This window comes from Equus przewalskii, chromosome 3 (assembly GCF_037783145.1).
Source record: "Equus przewalskii isolate Varuska chromosome 3, EquPr2, whole genome shotgun sequence".
Lineage (NCBI taxonomy): Eukaryota > Metazoa > Chordata > Mammalia > Perissodactyla > Equidae > Equus > Equus przewalskii.
Window position 1 is genome coordinate 55,482,123 of NC_091833.1, and position 21,252 is coordinate 55,503,374.

Here is a 21,252-nt window from a genome sequence, read left to right on the forward strand (position 1 = left end):
AATTAAAAGCTAGAATTAATTATAAAAATAAGGATTTTTAAAAGAACATGTAAATATTTATCACGGCATTCTTGCATGTGTGTGTGTGTACTTTCTGGCTAAAGTCTGAACTTCCTAACCAGGAAAGATTGACTAGAAACATTATAAGTTACAGTCTCCTTTCTACATTGTTTTTAAATGAGTGAATATTTATTAGTTGAAATTAGATCTTTTGCCTTGGTAATGTCTTGGCTGGGCCTGGATCTCTCTTGCAAATTGCAATATTTGTGAAATTAAAACAAATTTTAATTTATTCACAGACACAAGTATATAAATCAAGATTAAAACATCTGACTTAAACAAATAAATGATTAATTTTGACAACAGAATCATAAAGGGAGGTTTAATTCATCAATTTGTTGACAGTACTTGGCACATAGTGAATGATTGATAAATATTTGTTAAGGAAACAAGTCATGCTGGATTATTAATCATACTACTCTGTGGCTGAAAGAAATCTGATTAATATTAGAGTTCAGAAGAGTTTTTTAAACCAAGAGTTTTTTATTAGTTGGTTTAGAAAGGTCTTATCTATTCCCTTTGCAAAAGTAATAATTATTTCTTTTTAATGGTGTGAATTCAGAAATTATAAATGTTAGAAACTTACGCTTGCTTTTCAAAAACTGAACATCATCCATGGTTCTCTTTTGATATATCAGAGATATATGCACATATGGTAACATTATATATCATGCATCATGTTACTATATAGACATAAGCATAATATAGTATCTTTCAGATAGCAGTGTGCTTGTATATCTAGGAGAAGTGTAAGAGAATTCAATAGCAATTCATCTTCTTTGACCCTCTTCCTACATATCCCATCAGATTTCTCCTCTTGAACAAAGATAATGTTCAATTGTTTTGTTCCAAAGACTTGAGGCATCTTGAGGCAATACACTATTCTCCTGGTGTTAGGTAACTGAACAATCCAATATAAGCATATTCCTATGAATTTCTTTATTAGCTCTACTATGAAGAAGAAAATCAGTAGTTCTGCACAGGCAATTGCTGGGCCAAACCATACTCCTTTTCGTCTGTCTATCGTAAGTGGGACATGAGAGGAAAGACATTATAGCTCTTGAGAAAGGACTAGTAATGATTCCCCTCATCATAAAGGCAAGCCAGATGGATTCAAGTCTGTGTTGAGGTCATGATGAAGAAATGGGCTAACTGATTCCTAATGATTAAGTCCTAAAGAGAGCAAACTAGATGATTCATGCCCTAATATTCCCCATATGCTTTCATAGAGCCTTGTGGTTCTAAATTCGAAAATTAAATAGAATATGGGAACCACTCTTTTTTTGTTGACTGGTTTGTGCCTTAATTTCCCTTGCAAAATATATCTTTCCTGAAGTCTGGAATAACTGGCTAAACAGAAACAGCTAACATCATCAATTCAGAGATTTTTAATTTTCCAGTTTTTCAACAGGGCTAAATATTACAGTTCATTTTCTATTTTGAGATAGTTCCAGTTTTGGAGGAAAGCCATAAGTAAACCTTGGATATTTTTGTCTATCTTTTACACTATCTATCAAAAATTTTGTAAGAAACAATTTTCTAGAAATTAGAGCTTTAAAAAATATGGGAGCATCATTCAATAATACAAGGATGACATACAGTAGCCTGGTTTGGCTACTTTTCCAAGCAGTTCCTGCTAGATAAGAGACAATTTAAGACATGAGTCAAAATGTCTCCTCTCTATATTCTTAGGTTCTCATGACATTTTGTTGAACTTTTATAAAGTTTATTAATTGAATTTATGACTAAATTTGTTCCTACTAATCTATGCCAATTACATTTTGGATGAAGTCCCCCCTCCATACTGGATGGGAAAGCCATTGAATGGCTTTTCAGTCTTTTTGTCAGAAAGGATGTCTCTGATGAGTACATAACAGTGAGCAGGAAATGGAGAGGAGACTCCCAGCCCTCCTGCAATCAGCAGCATCAGGAGATAGGAAGTACTGACAGAAACCAGAGCATAACGTTTGGAGAAATGATAGATTTGGAATGTGAGGATTCACTTTCAGTAACTCATGAGAGACTCTAAAACCCATGCCACAGCGGTCTGTGAGTTTGCTGAGGCCCCTGGGCTCAAATGTATTTCAAGTGGCAAGTGAACCTTGTCAACCTCCAGGCAGCCAGCTCATACTAGCTTCATTGTCCTGTACCCATCAAGTGTACTTGTAGAGTCTGAAGGGATAACTTAAACTGTATAATTATACCTGCCTTTTTTTATGGAGAACTTATATCCTCTAATGGCATTGGAGAACTCTTGAAATTTGTCTCTTGCAAAATTCAAGGGTCTACCTTTTTTTTTTTTGGCCTGAGGAAGATTGACCCTGAGCTAATATCTGTGCCAGTCTTCCTCTGTTTTTTGTATGTAGGATGATGCCACGGCATAGCTTGATGAGTGGTGTGTAGGTCTGTGCCCGGGATCCGAACCCGTGAACCCCAGGCCACCGAAGCGTTGTATGCGAATGTAACCACTACGTCATCTGGCCAGCCCCAAGGGTCTACTTTTTAAGATCAGATTCTGGAATAATTGAGTGTCATCCAATAGAGCTGTCTGCAATGATGGAAAAGTTCTATAGTCTGTGTTGTCCAATATGATAGCCAATAGCAAAATGTACCTGTTGAGCACTTGAAATGTGGCCAGTGCCACTGAGGAGCTGAATTTTTAATTGTAATTAATTTTAAAATTGAATAGCCACGTGTGTCTAATGGCTATTGTATTGGATATTGCAGTTGTAGGTTATGTATTCTTATGTGTTTTTGGCTGTGATTGCTATCTCTTGAGATGGGAATTATAATCTAGTGAAGTTTGGGAAAACTTTATAGACAAGGTAAGACCTGTGTTCAGTTTTAGGACAAAGTCACAGAAATGAGAATGTCCCTGTCAGATTGAGATGGCCACAATGTAGATTTGCTCTTAAACTGCATGGAACATGCAGTATGTCATAGGCTTTTGTAGTGACTTAGCTTTGTGCCTGCTGACCATTTTAGATATTCAGAAGCATACGACTATGTGGGCACATAGCCCATTTCTATTACAGGTACTCAGCCTTACTCAGGGATTGTAAATTTTCTTGAGTCCGAATATTACAGTATATCACACACTCTGATCTCTGGGTTAAATTTAACATAGTGAGCATCAGAAGACTTTAGAGCCAGTAGAACCTTAGAGATTATTTCACACTACTCCCATTATTGGAGAAGCGAAGAAACAGGTGCAGGGGAGTTGCAGAATATGCGATGGCAAGTGGCAGAGCTAAGATTAGAATCCAAGACTCTTGAGTTTGAAACCAGTTCTCTCCCTCTACAATCCTGGTGCTCTTAGAACTCCTCACAAAGATGAAAGGCCTCAAGTCAGACCAGTTTGGGCAGCAGTCTGCTGTATTATGACAAACTCTATTGATTGATAGGAGGAATGTTGGTGCTTCCTGGCTTATTCCAAGCAGAGCTGAGCAGAGCCTACCCATTGCATCAATGTTCACCAAGTGCTGGATCCCCAGAGCTCGGGCGTGTGTGAAAAGGACACAGAGAATGGGTTTGATCCATCTGATGGCACAGACGGTGATTTATATGGAGGGACACGAATGGGATCCCAAATGAGTACAGTGCTTCTCAAGGCTGAGAACTGAGAATCAGTGGCAAAGGAGGGTGAGAAAGAGCTCGGATAGCATTTCTGTTCATGTTTGACCTGCCTTGAGCACCAAGACAACTGTGCATCCAGAGGTCAGACCTTTTACTGAAATTAAATTTTCTGTTTATGTAGACATTGTTTAGCAAACTTCAGCACTGGCAGAGCAAAATTACGAGCTCAGGCTGCATGTCTGGTGGAGCACAGGCAAATTAATCGGAGACATCTGGCAAGTTGCTGGTATGAGTGCCTTTTGCTAAGAACGCTTAAACTATCATTTGAAACTATTGTTGTTCTGTGAAAAGGAAAGATAAAACAAAGACTTGCCGTCTGACTTCAGATGTTGACTCTAGTTTTAGGAAGGACAATTAGTTTCATTTGTCACTCCCACCCCAGGAACAGAATAGGTAAAAGTGGAAAATGTGAGTGAGTCATCCCTTTAAAAAAGACATGGAAAAGGAGTGAGGAAGAGTATGTTTGTGATTATTTGTGCCTCCTTTCTAAAGCCATGCTGAGCATTTGAATGTGCGTTATAGAAATGTGGCTTCTTTATTGAACAAGAGTGTTTCTATGGAATAATAATAATGATAGTAATAATAATAACATTTATATATACTAATTGTGTGCCAGGCACCACTCTGAATGCTTCCAACTATTGGATTATTTAATCCTCACAAAAAACCTGTAAGATAGATATTATTATTATCACTCACATTTTATATTTGGGAAACTGAGGGATGCAGAATTAAATAACTTGCTTAAGATTACACAGCTTTTCGTATTGGAACCAGGATTCAAAGCCAGGAAATCCGCTATCTAAAGTCTGTTCTATCAACTCCTATATACCACTTTTCCAACATAAATCTTACAGGAGGACTCTTCACATTTTAGTTGGGAAGCCATGTAAAAAATTAAATATATAATTAGAAGTAAATACTCTTCTAATGCTTTTTTGTGTGTGAGTACAACCACTCCCTGCTGTTGTTACTTCTCCCTGAAAATTGTGCTTCTAGAAGGTGCTGCCCTGTTCCAGTTTGCAGTAGAGGAAAATTTTGCCGGAAGCAGGAGAGAAAGAAACCTTCTTTTTTTCCTTCTATGAAGTAGTCACTTAGATGTTGCTGTATGAGAGGTTAAATATCTAGATTTTACATAGATTGTTAAAGATTTTTAAGAGTGTATGTACAGACTTTTAATTATCAGTTGGCCAGTTAAAAAAAACATGCATGTGCTTATGAATACTATTGCCTTATCATGGGTCTTCAGAAAAGCAAAAAATGAAGCTCCTTAAATAAGGGAGGGAAGAAGAGAAAAGTCCAGTTGTGTGGTGATCTGATAGCCAGAAGCTATGGGTGAAGGCAGCTGGGTGATGGGTCTGGTGGAAGTTGTCAGGGTGTTTGAGAACAGAAGGATGTGCCTTTAGCCATCCAGATCAGAACTCACTACTCAGGGGTGGGGTGAGGAAACCAAGTTGTCACTTAACTGATAGATGTCTGTTGTTTTCTGTCCTTTATCTCATGGAGGCTGGACACTTACTTGTCTGGTGAGGTGGGTGTTGCTTTCCTCTTGTCCCAAAGGTGAGGTGAAAGCTCAGAGGCATTCAACAACTTGCTCAAGCTCCTGTGTTGGTAGTTTGTTGAACCAGGTTTCACATCTGCAGCTGCCTGATGTCAAAAATGTGTTCTTTACCACAGTGTGCACAGCCCTTCCAGATGGTGCAACCTACAATGTGAATGGCTCCCCTTGGAGTTGGGTGTGGGGTGGGGTGGGTGGTGCTGTTAAACTTCAAGGAAAAGGAGAGAGAAGGAGCAGGGAGAAGTTGAAGAACCTGCCTAGAATTCAGTGGCAGCTGCCTTCATGGCTCTGGGTGCAGTAAAATAGGTTTGGGCAGACTTTCTGAGTCCTGGCCCCAGGCCCCTCTCACTTCCTGCCCCTGCGCTTTCATCTTTCTCTCTAGGAGGCAAGGGCCACTGGCTCTCCTCACTCTGCACACTCCTCTCGGCCCTCTCTCAGCCTCTCAAATTGTCTTCTGCTTGGTTTATGGCTGCCCTTTGCTCCTTCTCAATTTATCCTCAAATCTTCCAGTCTCTCAATTGCTAGTTGTTAGGAAAAATGTTTAATTAAGCCTCCGAAAATGCTCAGGACTCGAGGACTTATTGTTATGAATAGTCGAAAGTCTTAGTGCCCATTGTAGGTATGCAGCTGACTCCCAACCTCCCCTCGCCTCTGGTCTACGTTCCTAGGAGTCGGAGCTTGCACTATGATATTTTTATCCTTCATGAAAGCATAGCAATTTTTGACCCAGTAGCCTTGGCTAGGAAGATTCCCTTTACTCCTTCAGATTAGCAATTCAATTCAACAAATATTTGTTGAGTATTGAATCAGTGAAGCTCATGCTTTAGTTTTATTTTCTTCCTCTTCTGCTTCTCTTTTCTGTATTTCTTTCTGTCTTCTTGCCTCCATTTCTTTCACTTGTACTTTTATTTTGTTCTCTCCTAATTTTCCCCTGTTCTCAATATCAGACTAATCAATGACCACCAACACCAATTTTGAGTACTTGCTGTAGACCAGGCACAGTGCGCTATGACCACAGCGTGCTATAGTTGTCTCAGTTATTTTCACAACAAACCTGCCGGGTAAGTATTATTATCTGAGGCTTAGCAAGCATAAGTAACTAGCCCATGCTCATCTTTAGTAGCGCCTAAAGCTTGTCTAACCTCACCTAGAGGTCAGGACAGCTACCCCTTAATTGGAGCAACTCTGAAACCTGTACTCATTTTATTTTGCTTGCTATCTTACTGATTTATAGGATATTTGTAGCAGTTTGCGGATCTGCTTGGCTCCTTCAGGTGACTGTAGCAGTACTGGCTTTGAACCGTTGTCCTGGGGGCTCGGGCAGGAGCCTACAGCTCTCCTCACTCACTTCTTCTTACCTCTGCTTTTCCTCACAAACATTCCGTGCCATTCTGGATACTGCCTGTTTCCTTGCCAGGAAAGAGTATGGTAGAAATAGTATAGTTGAGAAGACGGAGGCCTTTTTCTTCTTACTTGTTGAATCAGAGGGAAGTGTTGTCACTGACCTTTGCCTCCTAAGATGCAGGGCAATCACTTTCCAGGGGAGCCTTCCTTTTCTTTCTGAAAACCTAAACAGCTCGGTTCCTGCTGCCTGACCTTTGCTAGGGTTTAAACTGCAATAAAATTCTCAAGAAGGGGAAAAGATCTGAAGCCAAGGATAAAGCTTTTCAGTTTTTAGACTCTGGAAGTACCTTCTATGTGAAAGATACATTTCTTCTATTTATCCTTTGACTGAAACTGTTTCCTTTCTTTAAAGTCTCATTTTAAAATAATTTGTCTCCTCCTCTCCATGCTGACCCCCCTTAGAAGTATTTGTTAGTTGTAGATTTTTCAGTGCAGTCTTGTTTGATAGTTTTTTTGAGATCTATAATGGCCAGAGGATGTCCTATATGTAATTCATACTAAAGTGTGAGTGATCAGGAACTCCCAGTTTCCTTTTAATCCTTCTAGGAGTATTTGTTTGTCAAGCCAAATTAATTTTAATTGGTAAATTTCAAGCATCAGTTTTGATTGTCCTTTGGGGGTTTATGGATCAAGCTCTGGGAAATATGAAGGAAAGAAAGATCTGTAGCTTCCAGTCCCTTCTCTCCAGATGAGATGAGAAAAAGGGAGGTAAAAAAAGTGAGCAGAAGAAGATACTACTCAAAATCTCTTGGAAACAGAAACTCAGGGAGACCCGCTGTATTAGTTTTCTTTTGCTGCATAACAAGTTACCACCAATTTAGCAGCTTAAACACCACGTATTTGTTATCTCAGCATTTCCGTGGGTCTGGAGTCCAGGCACAGCTCTTTAGGTCATCTGCTCCGGGTTCCACAATGCTGCAGTTAAGTTGTCAACTGGCTGAGTTCTTTTCTAGAGCTTTCTAGTAGAAGAGGTCTGCCTCTAAGCTGATGTGATTGTTGGCAGAATTCATTTCCTTGTGGTTGTAGGACTAAGGTCCTCATTTTCTTGCTGGCTGTCAGCCGGGGACTGCCGTCAGCTTCTAGAGGCTGCCCAGAGTTCCTGCCAAATGTCCCTCCCCTGGGCCCTCTTGCAAAATGGCAGCAGACTTCTTCAAGGCCAGCTAGAGAATGTCTTTAGAGTTGGCTGAGATGAAGCCTTAAGTAGCATACATGGGTGACCCTCCCATCACTGTTGCCATATTCTGTTGGCAAGGAGCAAGTCACAGTTTCCATTCTTACTCAAGGGAAGGGGAATGTACAAGGGCGTGACAGCAGAGGGGTAGAGGTCATGGGGCCATCTTAGAATTCTGCATGCCACACCAGGCCCTTTTGCTTCTCTGGGGTGAGATTCTTTGGCTAAGAATTTTGGCTATGCTGGATATGTAAAGTCATACATAAAATGTCCAGAATCATGTACACACATATTCATAGCAACAGTATTCACAATAGCTGAAAGGTGGAAACAACCCAAATGTCCATTAATGAATGAATGGATAGAAAAAAATGCATTATATACATACAATGAGATATTCACACAAAGATAAATCTCTTCCTTTTTCATGCTATGACGTGAATGAACCTTGAAGACATGCTAAATGAAACGTCAGACTCAAAAACACAAATATTGTGTTGTTCCACTTATATAAGGTACCTAGAACAGTCAGATTTACAAAAACATAAAGCAGAATTGAGGTTGCCAGGGATGGTGAAGAGGAGGGAATGGGGAGTTGTTTAATGAGTATAGAGTTTGAGTTTGGGGCGATTAAAAAAGTTCTGGAGATGGATCATGGTGATAGTTACGAAATAATGGGAATATATTTAATACCACTGAACTGTGCACTTAAAAATGGTCTAAATGGTACGGTTTATGTTATATATGTTTTACACAATAAAAAAAAGTCCAGAGTCCTGGGGCTGACTTGACAGCATACCCATAAGTGCTAGACTGTTTCGGGTTCCATACAGGATGCTGGGAGGAAGGAAAGAAGAGTACTGATTTTCTCTTTTCTGTATTTATTTCTTATCTTGCAAAGGAGAGTAAGACATGGCAAAGTCTTGTGACAAACAAACATTAATTAATTATTGTTAATTAATCAATGACTGCTAATTAGTTGATAGTAATTGATTGATGGGCCTTCAATGGAAGCTTGCTCCCAGTGCTGTGGGAAAATAGAGGGAAAGGACAATTTCACACTCCCTTGCATTTTCTTGTTTACAGCTGTAGTTCTTAACCCTAAGTGCACATTGTAGTCACCTGGGGAGTATTAAAAAATACTGATGTCCAAACCCCAGAGGGTTTGATTAGGTTGAGTTGAGGTAAGGGCCTGGGCTATAGGGTTTATAAAAGCTCCCTTGACAATTCTAATGTGCAGCGACGATTGGGAACCATTTTGTTCTAGGAACAGCCTTCCCTGCAGCTCACTCCAGAAATATTCAGTTTGATGATCTAAGAGCAATACTCTTCACAGACGCTTAAGGGGACTATTGACCATTTCTACCTAATTACCATGCAGCACACTCATGATTATGCGTATCATTGAGTGTGTCAGATGAACTTCCTTGTAAGTTTTGGTTGTTTTCAGTATTTCATTATTAAACTCTGTTCTTCGATGCTCATGGGAATAGGATCATCTGCACACACGTAAGAAAGGGAGAGAAAAATGTTTGTTGTGAGCATGAAGTAACAGTAAACATGATTAAATTACAACCGTACTAATTACATGGACAAAGGGTGAGAGAGTTGACAGCAGAAAGTCATACTTATTTTCTGATTACCTATGGAATGCCCTCATCTTTCTCATCCTGGTTTCTCAAATTATAAACTTGTGCATTTATTAGGTTTTTTTTTTCTTGTTGGTTTATCACTTAAAAAAATTTTTGGAGAAGGAAATAAAGAGATGCTTATCCTATTTATTGTCTGTGCCTTGTTTCCTAGGTAACTAACATTTCTCACCTCCACTCCTCTCTCTGTACCCATGATTTTTAACCTAGGAGAAAGAATTTGAATGCCCTTCAGCGTTAATTTTGTTCCTACTGTGTGCCAGGTACAGTTCTAGATTTTAGATAATAAGCGGATGAAGAAAGCATAGTCACAATCTTGAAGATCGCAATCTCTTTGGGGAAATGAAAATTTATTGCAGTCTTGTGATTAATATTCTAAGAGATAGGTGTACAAAGGAAGGAGGGAGCAGCACACTTTGCTTGGTGGGATCAGGGAAACCTCCATAGCGGAGGTGACTTGACCTGAGTTTTGAAGGAGGAATAGATAGCAGGGAGACAAAGTAGCCTGGCACATTTGGGGACCTGCAAGTACTTCCATGGGTCTGTGGTACGCTGAGTAGGGGGAGGCTGGACAGGCAGTGGGGCTGGGTGGTCAGAAATCTTACCAACATCATAAAGAAGTCTTGCTAAATAACTAAAGGCAGGTCTCAAGTACAGAGTTTTTAGAACTGTTTTAACTCGAACGTTTTTAAGTTGCTGGAAACTTGCTGACCTGTATTGGTAATAGCTATCCCTTATGTAATATATTTTGCATGCCAGGCCCTGTTCTTAGTGCCTTATACTGTTAACTATTTGAATTCTCATAGAAATCCTATGACCTCTGGACTGTGTTTATTGTCATTTTACAGCTGAGAAAACGCAAGGTTAAGTGACTTGTGCAGTGTTCCACCATTTGTAAGTGGCAGAATTAGGAATCATACCCTGACACTCCAGCCCCAGTTCTTGTGCCCTTGACAGATGTGTTTTATAATAGGCTTTCTATTGGTATAAATGATTAGGCTGTGACATGCTACACAAGTAAAGTTGCCTTGGCTCTATGCTCACAAGAAATCCTTGATAGATAAGAAGAAGGGGGAGGTGGCTGGTCCCTACTTTATACTGAGCCTTACCCAAAGGAGGTTGCAAGATACGTGCTACACATGACAAAAACAGTGAGAACACTGGCCTTTAATACACAGGACCCAGGCTGGCTCTGTGGCCGAGTGGTTAAGTTTGCGCGCTCTGCTGCAGGCGGCCCAGTGTTTCATTGGTTCGAATACTGGGCGCGGACATGGCACTGTTCATCAAACCACGCTGAGGCAGCATCCCACATGCCACAACTAGAAGGACCCATACCGAAGAATATACAACTGTGTACCGGGGGGCTTTGGGGAGAAAAAGGAAAAAAAGGAAAAAATCTAAAAAAAAAAAAATACACAGGCCCAGAGAAGGAAGTCTGTACCGGGGGGCTTTGGGGAGAAAAAGGAAAAAAATGAAAAAAATCTAAAAAAAAAAAAATACACAGGACCAGAGAAGGAAGTCTGAGGGCCCAGCATAACAAAAACCGTCAGTGGACGTTGAAAGTTAGACCTCCAAAGCAACTTAGAGCGCAGAAGTTTATTGCTGCGAAGAATATTAATTTTGTAAGTTGGGGGTAGAAAGGGATTAGAGGAGAATTACTAGTGCTGCCCCTGATGGGCGTAAATTTGAGATTCAGCCCTACTGGAGGAACTTTGACCTTAGCATAGGGTCTTGGCAGTGCCTCTATTTCTCCAAGATTTCCAGAACTTTTCCCATCCCACTCTTCTCCCCAAAAAACATGTTATAACTACTACCATTGCCAACTACAACTATTGCTGCCATTTATTAAATATTTACTGGCACCTTGTCCTAGTTAATATGCATAATATTCCTATGAAGTAGGTATGATTACTATGCTCTATTCACAGAGAAATCTGAGATTCAGAAAGGTTAAGTGACTTGACCAAAGTTACACAGCTGGGAAGTGGCAGAGCTGGGATTTGAAACTAGGATTTTCTGACTCCAAAGCCATACACAGGTTTTATTTTTTTAAGTGAATTTTTTATCGAAGTACACAAATTATGAAGTGAAGACACCCATGTAACCACTAAATAGATCAGGAAATAAATCATTACCAGCATCTCAAAAGGCTCTCCTGCTCACTTCCAATCCCTACCCATTATCTACCTCAAAGGTAGCCGCTATCTGCGCTAGTGTTATCATAGATCACTTTCTGCCTATTTTTGAACTTTATTTTAATGGAATCAGAGTATGTACTCTACAGAGTCTGGCTTCCTTTATTTATACAGTGAGGTTCATTCATGTCATTGTACATAGCAGTGGTTCATTAATTATCATTGCTATATAGTGTTTATTGTGTGACCATACTACAATTTATCAATTCTATTTATGGGCTTTTGGTTGATTCTGGTGTTTAGGGATTTTGAATAATCCTGCCGTGAACATTTGTGCACATCTTTGGTATATATATGTATATACATATATATATGATTTCTGATGGATATATACCTAGGAGTAGAATTGTTGGGTAGTACATTTTATTGAAGTTCACATTTAATATAGATTGCCAAATAGTTTTCCAAAATGTTTGAACAATGTACGAGACTTAAGTTACTCTACGTCCTCACCAGCGTTTGGCATTGTTGGTCTTTCATTTCAGCCATTCTGGTGGGTATGCTGTGGTAGCTCATTGTGTCTCTGGTTTGCTTTTCCTTGATAGTTAACAAGTTCCTTGATAGTGAGCACTTTATACTGTACAAATCTTCCATGGATGTCTGCTTTCCCCCACAGGACTGTAGTACAGCTGTTGTCATAAATCAAGTATCTGTGTGTGTTTGGGTGGGTTTCTGGACTTTCTATTCAGTTCCAAAGGTCTTTTTGTCCATCCTTGTGCCAATAGTATATTCTCTTAGTTATTTTGATTAATATTAATTCTTGCTGTCCATTACTTTGAGTCTCCCAATTTTGTTACTATTTTTCTTCAACTTTATGATGGCTATTCTTGGGCCTTCTTATAACTGTAAGAGTTTTAGATCAGCTTGTCAATTTTCATCAAGTTTTTTTTAGAATGTTGCTTGGGATTTCATTGAACCTGATCAATGTGAATAGAATTGACATCATTAAAAAATTTCATCTTGTCATCCATGACTGTGGTACATGCCTTCATTTATTTTCCTTCATTTCTCTTAATATTTTATACTTTGCTGTATAGAGATCTTAAACATTTTTGTTAGATATAATCCAATACAGTTTATGTTTTTGATCTTTTTAAAATAGTCATTTGTAAAGTTTGATTTTTAATTGTTTGATGCTGGGATATAGAAATACAATTGAATTTGTTTATAGATTTTGTAGCCAATGATTGTTGAAATCACTTATTAATTTTGATAGTTTTACCTGTACATTCTTTTGAATTTTTCACTTACACAACCATGTCTTTTAGAAAGAATAGCATTTTTATTTCTTCTTTTCCTATGTTTACATCTTTGATATTTTTTCTTTTTTTGTTTCTTTTGTCTCACCTTATTAAATTTGCTCACACTTCTGACTCAGGGTGGAATTGAAGTATCACATTTCTGATATCTGGAGGAAAGCTTTCAGTATTTCACATGTGATGCAATACTTTCTGTTTTTGCTTTGTTTTATGGATATCTTTTATCAGATTAAGGAAATTCCCCTCTGTTCCAATTTTCTAAGAGCTTTCTTAGAATTTAAAAATCGTATACAACTGTTTAATTTTACAAATACTTTTTCTTCATCCAATAAGAGTTTGTAGTATTTTTTTCTCCTTTGTTCTTTTCATGTGGTAAATTACATTAATTAATTTTCAGTCTGATCTAGAATAGTTATCTTATGTACTTGTTTCTTTGTTTGTTTTGTTTTAACTTTTACACCTATTTTCATTAGGGATACTAGCCTTTAATTTTCCTTTCTTGTAATATGGGCTTTTGTAATCAGGCTATTCTGGCACTATAAAAAAGTTGGGAAAAAATTTCTCTTTTCTATTTTCTGGAAAATATTGTGTAAGATTAATAATATTTTTTCCTTACGTGTCTAGAAAACTTAATGGTAATGTCACATGGGTCTAGAATTTTCTCTGTGGGAGAGTTTTTATTTAATTTCTTTATTGCTAATTAGATTTCCTATTCTTATGTCAGATTTGGTATGCTGTATTTTTCTAGGAATTTTTCATTTAATGTAAATTTTCAAAATAGTTGTTCCTACTATCCACTCATTTTTTTCATATCTGTAATGTCTCCTTTCTCGTATCAAATAATGGTAATTTCTCCATCTCTTTCTTTCTCTCTTTTTCTCCATGTCTTGCCATGAATTTATCAGTTCTATTAGTCTTTTCAAATAAACTATTTTGAGCTGTATTATGTTGATTCTCTTCATTGCACTTTTTTCTTTCTGTATTATTATTTCCTGCTTCCACTTTGTTATTTCTTTCCCTTTCCCTTTTTTGAACTCAATTGCTTTTCTTTTTCTAGGTCTTTGAGATGAACATGTAAGTCATTCATTTTTAGTCTTTCTTCTTTTGTGATGTATCTAATACTGTCAGTTTCTCTCTTAGCATTAACTACATACCACAAGTTTTGATATGTCATATTTTTTCATTTATATCAAAATATTATGACTTCCCTTATGATTTAATCTTTGATCAATGGGCTGTTTAGAAACGTATTGCTCAATTCTCAAACATTTGAGGATTTTCTGATTATTTTTGTTATTTATTTCTAGTTAATTCTACTGTATTCAAAGAACATGCTGTGTATGATTCAGTTCTTTGAAATTTATTGAGACTTGCTTTGTGGTCCATCATATGATCAATTTTCATGAAAGTTCTATGTGCTCTTGAAAAGAATGTGTAATTTGAATTTGTTGAATATAGTCTTTTAAAATACCAGTTAGATCTTCCATTTTCTAACTAATTTTTGTCTGCTTATTCTATTAGCTACCTAGAGAAATGTGTTAAAATCTCCCAAAATGATTGTGGATTTGTCTATTTCTTCTTTTAATTTTGTCTTTTTTTTTTTTTTGTCAATTTGATGCTATCTAATTAGGAGCATATACATTTAGAATATTTATGTCTTCCTGATGATATCAATATGAAATATTCCTCTTTATTTCTAGAAATGTGTTTTTCATTAAAGTCTACTTTCCTGTATACAGGAAAATGTTTTTAATAATTGGTGTCTACATAGTATATCTTTTTCCATCTTTTCACTTTGAACATTTCTATATTTTTATCTTTAAGGCATACCTCTTATAAGCAACACATATTTAGTATTTCTTTTTTATTTAATTTTTTTGTCAGTCTGTCCAACAATTTGGTCTTTTAATTAGGGTTTTTAGTACATTTATGTTTAATGTAAATACAAAATATTTGGGCTTAACTCTAACATCTTACTATTTGTTTCTTATTTGCTCCACTTCATTGGTTTCTTTTTCTTTACTTTCTTGCCATTTTCTTGGATTGATCAGGTATGTATTATTATTCCATTTTCTCTTCTGTGAAGAGAAAAGCTTTCTAGTTAAACATTCTTTGACTAATCTTGTAGGGGTTACCCTACATTATAACATGCATCCTTAATTTGTTAAATTTCTAATATAGGTCAATATTTTTATGCATTTCTAGACCTTAAATTACGTTGACTGCATTTACTGACAACCCCTTTATCCCTCCCACCCCTATAATTTTGGCTGTTGTTTTCATACATTTTATCTGTCATATATTTTAAACTCTACAAGGTATTACTCTTTTATCAAGGTAAGCTTCTGCTAGTCACACATATATTTACTTTTTCCATTGTTCTTTCTTCCTTCTAACATTTACTGTTTTCCATCTGGGATAATTTTTCTTCTGCGTCTGTTGTCAATGGAATAACATTTTTGAAAATATATTCATTTTGCTTTCATTTTTGAAGACATTTTCAGTGGATAAAGATATTAAAATAGGCACTTTCAAGCACTTTGAGGGTATTCCATTGTCTTCTGGCTTCCATTATTTCTGTTGAAGAGTAAGTCAGTCCTATTGTTGGTCTTTTGAAGATAATGTGTCTCTTTTCTTCAGCTACTTTGTAGAGTTTACTCTTTCTAGTTGGTTTTCAGTACTTTGACTATGATGAGACTAGATATGGTTTTCTTTGTATATATTTTGTTTGGGATTTGTTGTACATCTTGTCTGTGACTTGATGTATTTTCATTGATTTAAGAAAATTCTTGAACATGATACCTTCATATATTGTTTCAGGCCAGTTCTTTCCCTTTCTTCAGTGGCCCAGATTACACATATGTTCAACTTCTCTGTCATGCCTCATATGTTTCCTATGTTTCGTTTTGTTTTCGTTGTTGTTGCTGTATTTACCATCTCAGGTTCTCTTCAGTCTTCCATCCAGATATACTCTACATGCCTATATTCAGTTTCTACCCCTTTTCAACTGTGTTTTATGAGATTTTTAAACTCATCTATTAGTTCCAAACTTTAAATATTATGTGTTCCAATTCTAGAATCTATATTTCACTTTTAAACAAGATTTGTATTCTCTGCTGAAATTCTCCATTTTGTCCTTGATTTTCTTAAACATTAATTACAATTATATTAAGGTATGTATCTGATGCCTACAACATTTTTATCTACTATGGATCTATTTCTATTGTCTTTTTTCTTCTTGGTCTTCAGTCATTCGATCTTTTCTACTGGTATGCCTAGTAATTTTTGATCTCATACCAGATGTTTCTTATGAAAAACTGTAGAGAAAATTTGAGTTCTAGATTTTGTGAACATCCTACAGAAAAGATTTACCTTTGCTTCTACCAGGCGGTTAGGCTAGGGGAAAATTATTTTGACCAAAATAGGAAATAGGAATCAGTCATTTCAAAGTTGGTTTTCAGTCTTTTTGAGAGCTAGCTTGTTTTTGGTTAGTCCTTAATTCTAGGTTGCAGCCCTTTAGATATCCCATCTGAAATCCTCAGTGTTTAACAGGACCCCTTCATCATGGTGTGTCTTGAACACAAACTTTTGTCTTTCTAACCCTTTGGGACTGCCAAAACTCTACTCAGTGCTGCCTATAAGTCAGTAAATACCTTGAAAAGAAAAGCAGAGGTGAATGTCAAGCTCATGTTCTGTTATTGATCATGGCTCATCAAGCTTTTGTTATGTTCATAGATCTCCAAAGCTTTCAAACAGATTTGTAAATTTATATTTTAATCACCTGTTATAGTTGTTGTGCTTATAATAGCAGGCGTATCATAGTTGTAGGAGGAGTTGCAAAGTTCACACTCTTAATCAGTGCTTTATTCTGCTGCTTAAACAGAAAATTCAAGACAAGACCCACTCCTCCAAGAATTTATAATCTAGTTTGGAGGAAAACTCAGAGAGAGCTCTTTTCTAATGGAATATTACAGTATGTTTATTCACTAAACTAGTTTAAAAGGATCTGGGAACTCTTTGAGGCCATGGGCCATGCTTAGTTAATTTTTGTGTCCTAAGTAAATGCTTGATAAAGTTGTTGAATTGAATGGACATGAATACAAGTACTTTAGGAGTTTAGAGTAGAATAAAAAGATTGTCTGAGCTATGGTATCCGGGCAGGATTGATGAGGTCATGAGAGGTTTCTTGGTAGAGTGTAAGGTTTGGGTAGGTTGAGGGGAGAAGAAACTAAGTTAGGGGAGAAAACACGTGCCAAGCCTGAAGGTAAAGCTGGCAGGCATAGGAGACAATGAAGATACCAGTCTATCTATAACAAAGGATTTATTTTAAGGAGTAAGTGCAAGATGGATATACTGAAGCCATGTGGTGGGAAATGGGCAATATCAGATTGTGGGATGTTGATTTTCTTCTATGGTGAAAAGAGTTTTCACAATACTTCCATGGAGTATTAATAAAAGTTAAACCAAAAAAAGAAATAAATAAAGAAGCCATTGAGGTTTTGGAAAAGGTTTAAACAGATTTGTTTACCGCAAGATTTCTTTGAACCTTTAAGGTATGCTTTGTGAATTTCCAAAATTGTTTAAACTCAGCACACTTTTGCTTATAAAGGAGCAGTGCTTCTTGGAATGTATTTTAGGATATTGGGATATGTAGGCCTTGAGGAAACATTTCCTGGAAAGTTACACTAGCATGAAAGGCCCATGAAAGCTGGGGCTTTTGGTTGTTGTTCACAGTTCTACCACTTGCACTGACAAGAACATCTAGCAAAAGTATTTTCTCAGTATACGCTATATCAATTGAATGAATTGTTGGTTTTAGTGGATGAAGGAAGAATGAGATTAGAGTGAAGTTAGTTTTTTAGCAAGATTAACCTGATAATACAGTATAGAATGGACTGTGGGAGAAAGAGGCTAGAAACTAAAATACCAAAAAAAGAAGCTGTTAAAGTGTCCAGACCTAAGGTTTTTTCTTGGACTGTAGTGACGTCCTTGAAAATGGAAACTAAAATGGATAACAGTGATATTTTGTAAAGAGAATTGACAAGATTTGGTGATAGATTAGGTGAAGGAGGAAAGAAGTTCTCAAGGTTTAGATGGCTCTGAGGATGATGGAGTGACTGGAGGGAAGAAGAGATTTCTGTACAAGAATTCATTCTGTTTCTTTCATGAAGCCTAATGATCTGATGGATGGGGTCATAAAGGAAGTATCTAATTCCATGAAATTTTACCTTGGGTTTGAAAACTTTCTATGTAGAAAAAGATAACAAATTTTGAAACAGTAAAGCTAGTGATGGGAGAGAATTTGAATAACAAATACAGAAAAAAAAACCTCTTTAAAAAAATCACACTGAGTTTGAGTGAGCGCAAATATATTGTGCAAAGATTCTGACTTAGCCCACAAGGCAACTTTTCTTCAGCTCATTAATTCTATGATAGCTCCATATAAGGTATGGTAATTAAAACATTTGAAATTTATAGTAATATTGATTGGGTAATTATTTTGAGATACTTCTTTTCCAAAAGAAAATAGAATGTTCTAGGATTATCAACAAGTGGACCTTGAATTTGGGAATGAATAGTCTGTGAGATTGGAAATGTAGGTTCTGTCTAGTCTAGATATACCAAGAGTACAAAATCTAGGCAAACCCAGACCACCACCAGCATCTTCTGTGATTGATCAAACCAAGTCCCAAGGGAGCCGACTTTTCCAGCTCAGAAGAGGCAAGTGATGGCATGGAAGTAGCTCAGACTTCAAATTCACAGACTTAGATATAAATCCTAGAGGGAATAAGTTGCTTCTTACCTTTTAGTCTACTTATTGATAAAGTAGGGATAGTAATTATCTCACTGGAGAGTGGTGAGGATTAAATAAAATATAAAGTTACTGCCATCGGCACTATGCGTGTGTGCATGTCAGTGGATGAATACTGTGTTGTAATCTGTTAAATACACCGTCCACCTGCCAACCAGATTTGCTTTCCATCTAAAAGTCATATATCCATTGGTAGTGTGTCAGGGATTTTGATAAATGCTACATTTGTGATGATGACAATTAGGAGTGATGATAAAAATTGATTTAATAATGATTACCAGAAAAATACTCAAAAATATTTTTAAAGGATTTCCATGTAAAGTATGATAGTTATGAGGGTCAGGTATTGGTGGGGCTAGAAAAAAATTTATCCCTGCTGGAAAAGTTGTAAGTATATAGTAGTAATGGCAAGATTCAGGTTTTCATTAACTGTAACTAATGTCTCTTTTCCATTATAACAGTGAGAAGAAGCTCATTACGGATGCCCTTAATAAAAATCAGTTTCTGAAGAGACTGGATCCTCAGCAGATCAAAGACATGGTGGAATGCATGTATGGGAGAAACTACCAGCAAGGGAGTTACATTATTAAGCAAGGAGAACCAGGAAACCATATCTTTGTGCTGGCAGGTGGGTTTTTCTAATTATCATAAAACTAGTGTTTTTTAGTTGTTATATAACAGATTTTTCTAGTTATCATATAACAAATATTTGCCTCATAATTTTTTGCAAACATTTATAAAAATACAAAACTACTTGCTCTGTTTGTAGAAAATATAATAGATTGAGCTCATGAAATAGTTACGTTGTTGATCCAATCATGATGATAATAATACTTAGTATTAACTGAATCCTTTCTATATGTCAGACATCCTATTGACTACTTAATAGAGAGATCTCATTTCAGCTCACCGACTCTGTTAGGCAAGTGCCATTATCTCCATGTTATTAATGTGAACTATGTCACAGAGAGGTTAGGTCACTTACCCAAGGCCACACAACTCATTTGTGGTGGAGGCAGAATGCAACCTTAGACAATCTGACTCACGAGTCCATACTTTTAATCACAGTGCCACTCACCCTACAACTACAAAAACGTCTTTCAAAGTATAGAAAATACTGCTGCTTATATTGACATTTTTAGGTTGTTATACCAGGAAAAAGAAAACAATTATTTCCATGGTTCTGTAAAGTATTTTGGTTATATACCAATGATTTCAAAAGATAATTTAGGTACATTTAACCAACAGATGAATCAAATGGAATGCCTTAAGGTTAAAACTGGTGTTGTTAGGGCCATTTAAATGGTTTCCGCCATATATGATCACTTGAACATGCTTACATGCTGGGTGGATTATAATGGTTAGATAGGCAAAGGATTTATTTCTCAAATGCGTATCAAACGCATAAATCTTATAGTGCTACCTAAAGAAATTTTTTTAGATATAGGAGCAAGAAATTATCTGAACATGGCTTATGGTTATTGAACACTCTGTCAAATTCTGATTTTGTCCCAACTTTTGGAGTTTTAGGGAAAAAAGTTAAACTGGCTTACTCAGATGGAATGGTAACCTGAGATGTGCTGTGGCCTTCTATTTTGCATTATAATTCCTGGCAATCTTTTATGATTCTTGTTTCCTTGGGGCCTTAGGTGTGGGGCAGAAGTTACCTATCCAAACAAATAAATGTTTATTATTCTATTTATAGAGTATAAAAGATTGTTTTCATATACTTTGATTCTTTAAACATGCCAGTTTCATAAGTATTCATGTATTATATGCCATAAACATCTTTGTAGACACCCTTAAAATTATAGTGATTCTCAAGTAATTTTTCTACCCAAGAAGTAGATTATAGTCAATTTAGCTAGCCTTCAAGTTTTTAGGGACAGGTAATCGAGAACAATCCTCTCCTCTTTTAACTTTTCTCTTGGCCATTTCACTTCTACTTTAGCAACGCTAGAACGTTCTGGCAAGAGAAGAAAGGTCATTAAGTCAAGAAATATTTATGGAACCTGCTAGGAAAGGATGAACTCATGTCAGCCCATCTTGTTCCTTGTCAGTAACTCTGATGAAAGGCTTGGGGAGAGGAGTTTGAACAGAAGTCAGCATCAGTACAGCCACTGAAATCAGGATATATCACATTTGAAAAGGAAAATCAGATAGTTTCTTATTTGAGTTAATCATGATGTTACCTAAAGACTGAATTGTGTAACTTAACTAATTGAGCTAATTAATTTGTTAATTAAAAATCTTGCCTTTATAAAATATAGCATGAATAACAAATAATAAAAACATATTTAGCTTAAACTTTTGTTATTCCATATAATTATTCAGTATTGCTCAAGTCTCATGAGCCATAACCAATTAGGAAAAAAACTTGAAATGCATTGAGATCCATGATAGCAACTCAACAGTCCAACTAAGTGCTTTCAATGGAATAGAATTTAGTTGTAATGAGAAATTATTAAACTGCATATCTAATCTTTAGGATTTGGAGCCAAAACAGGG

At 36.6% G+C, this 21,252-nt stretch overlaps 1 protein-coding gene across 1 annotated transcript in view; it reads left to right on the forward strand.

Annotated features, from left to right (window-relative positions):
• Positions 1–21,252, forward strand: part of PRKG2 (protein kinase cGMP-dependent 2) — a 99,910-nt gene that overhangs the window by 10,632 nt on the left and 68,026 nt on the right. The window contains exon 3 of the mRNA XM_070612713.1: positions 19,206–19,372. Within this exon, the coding sequence (XP_070468814.1) occupies positions 19,206–19,372 (167 nt within the window). The remainder of the gene's footprint in view (positions 1–19,205; positions 19,373–21,252) is intronic.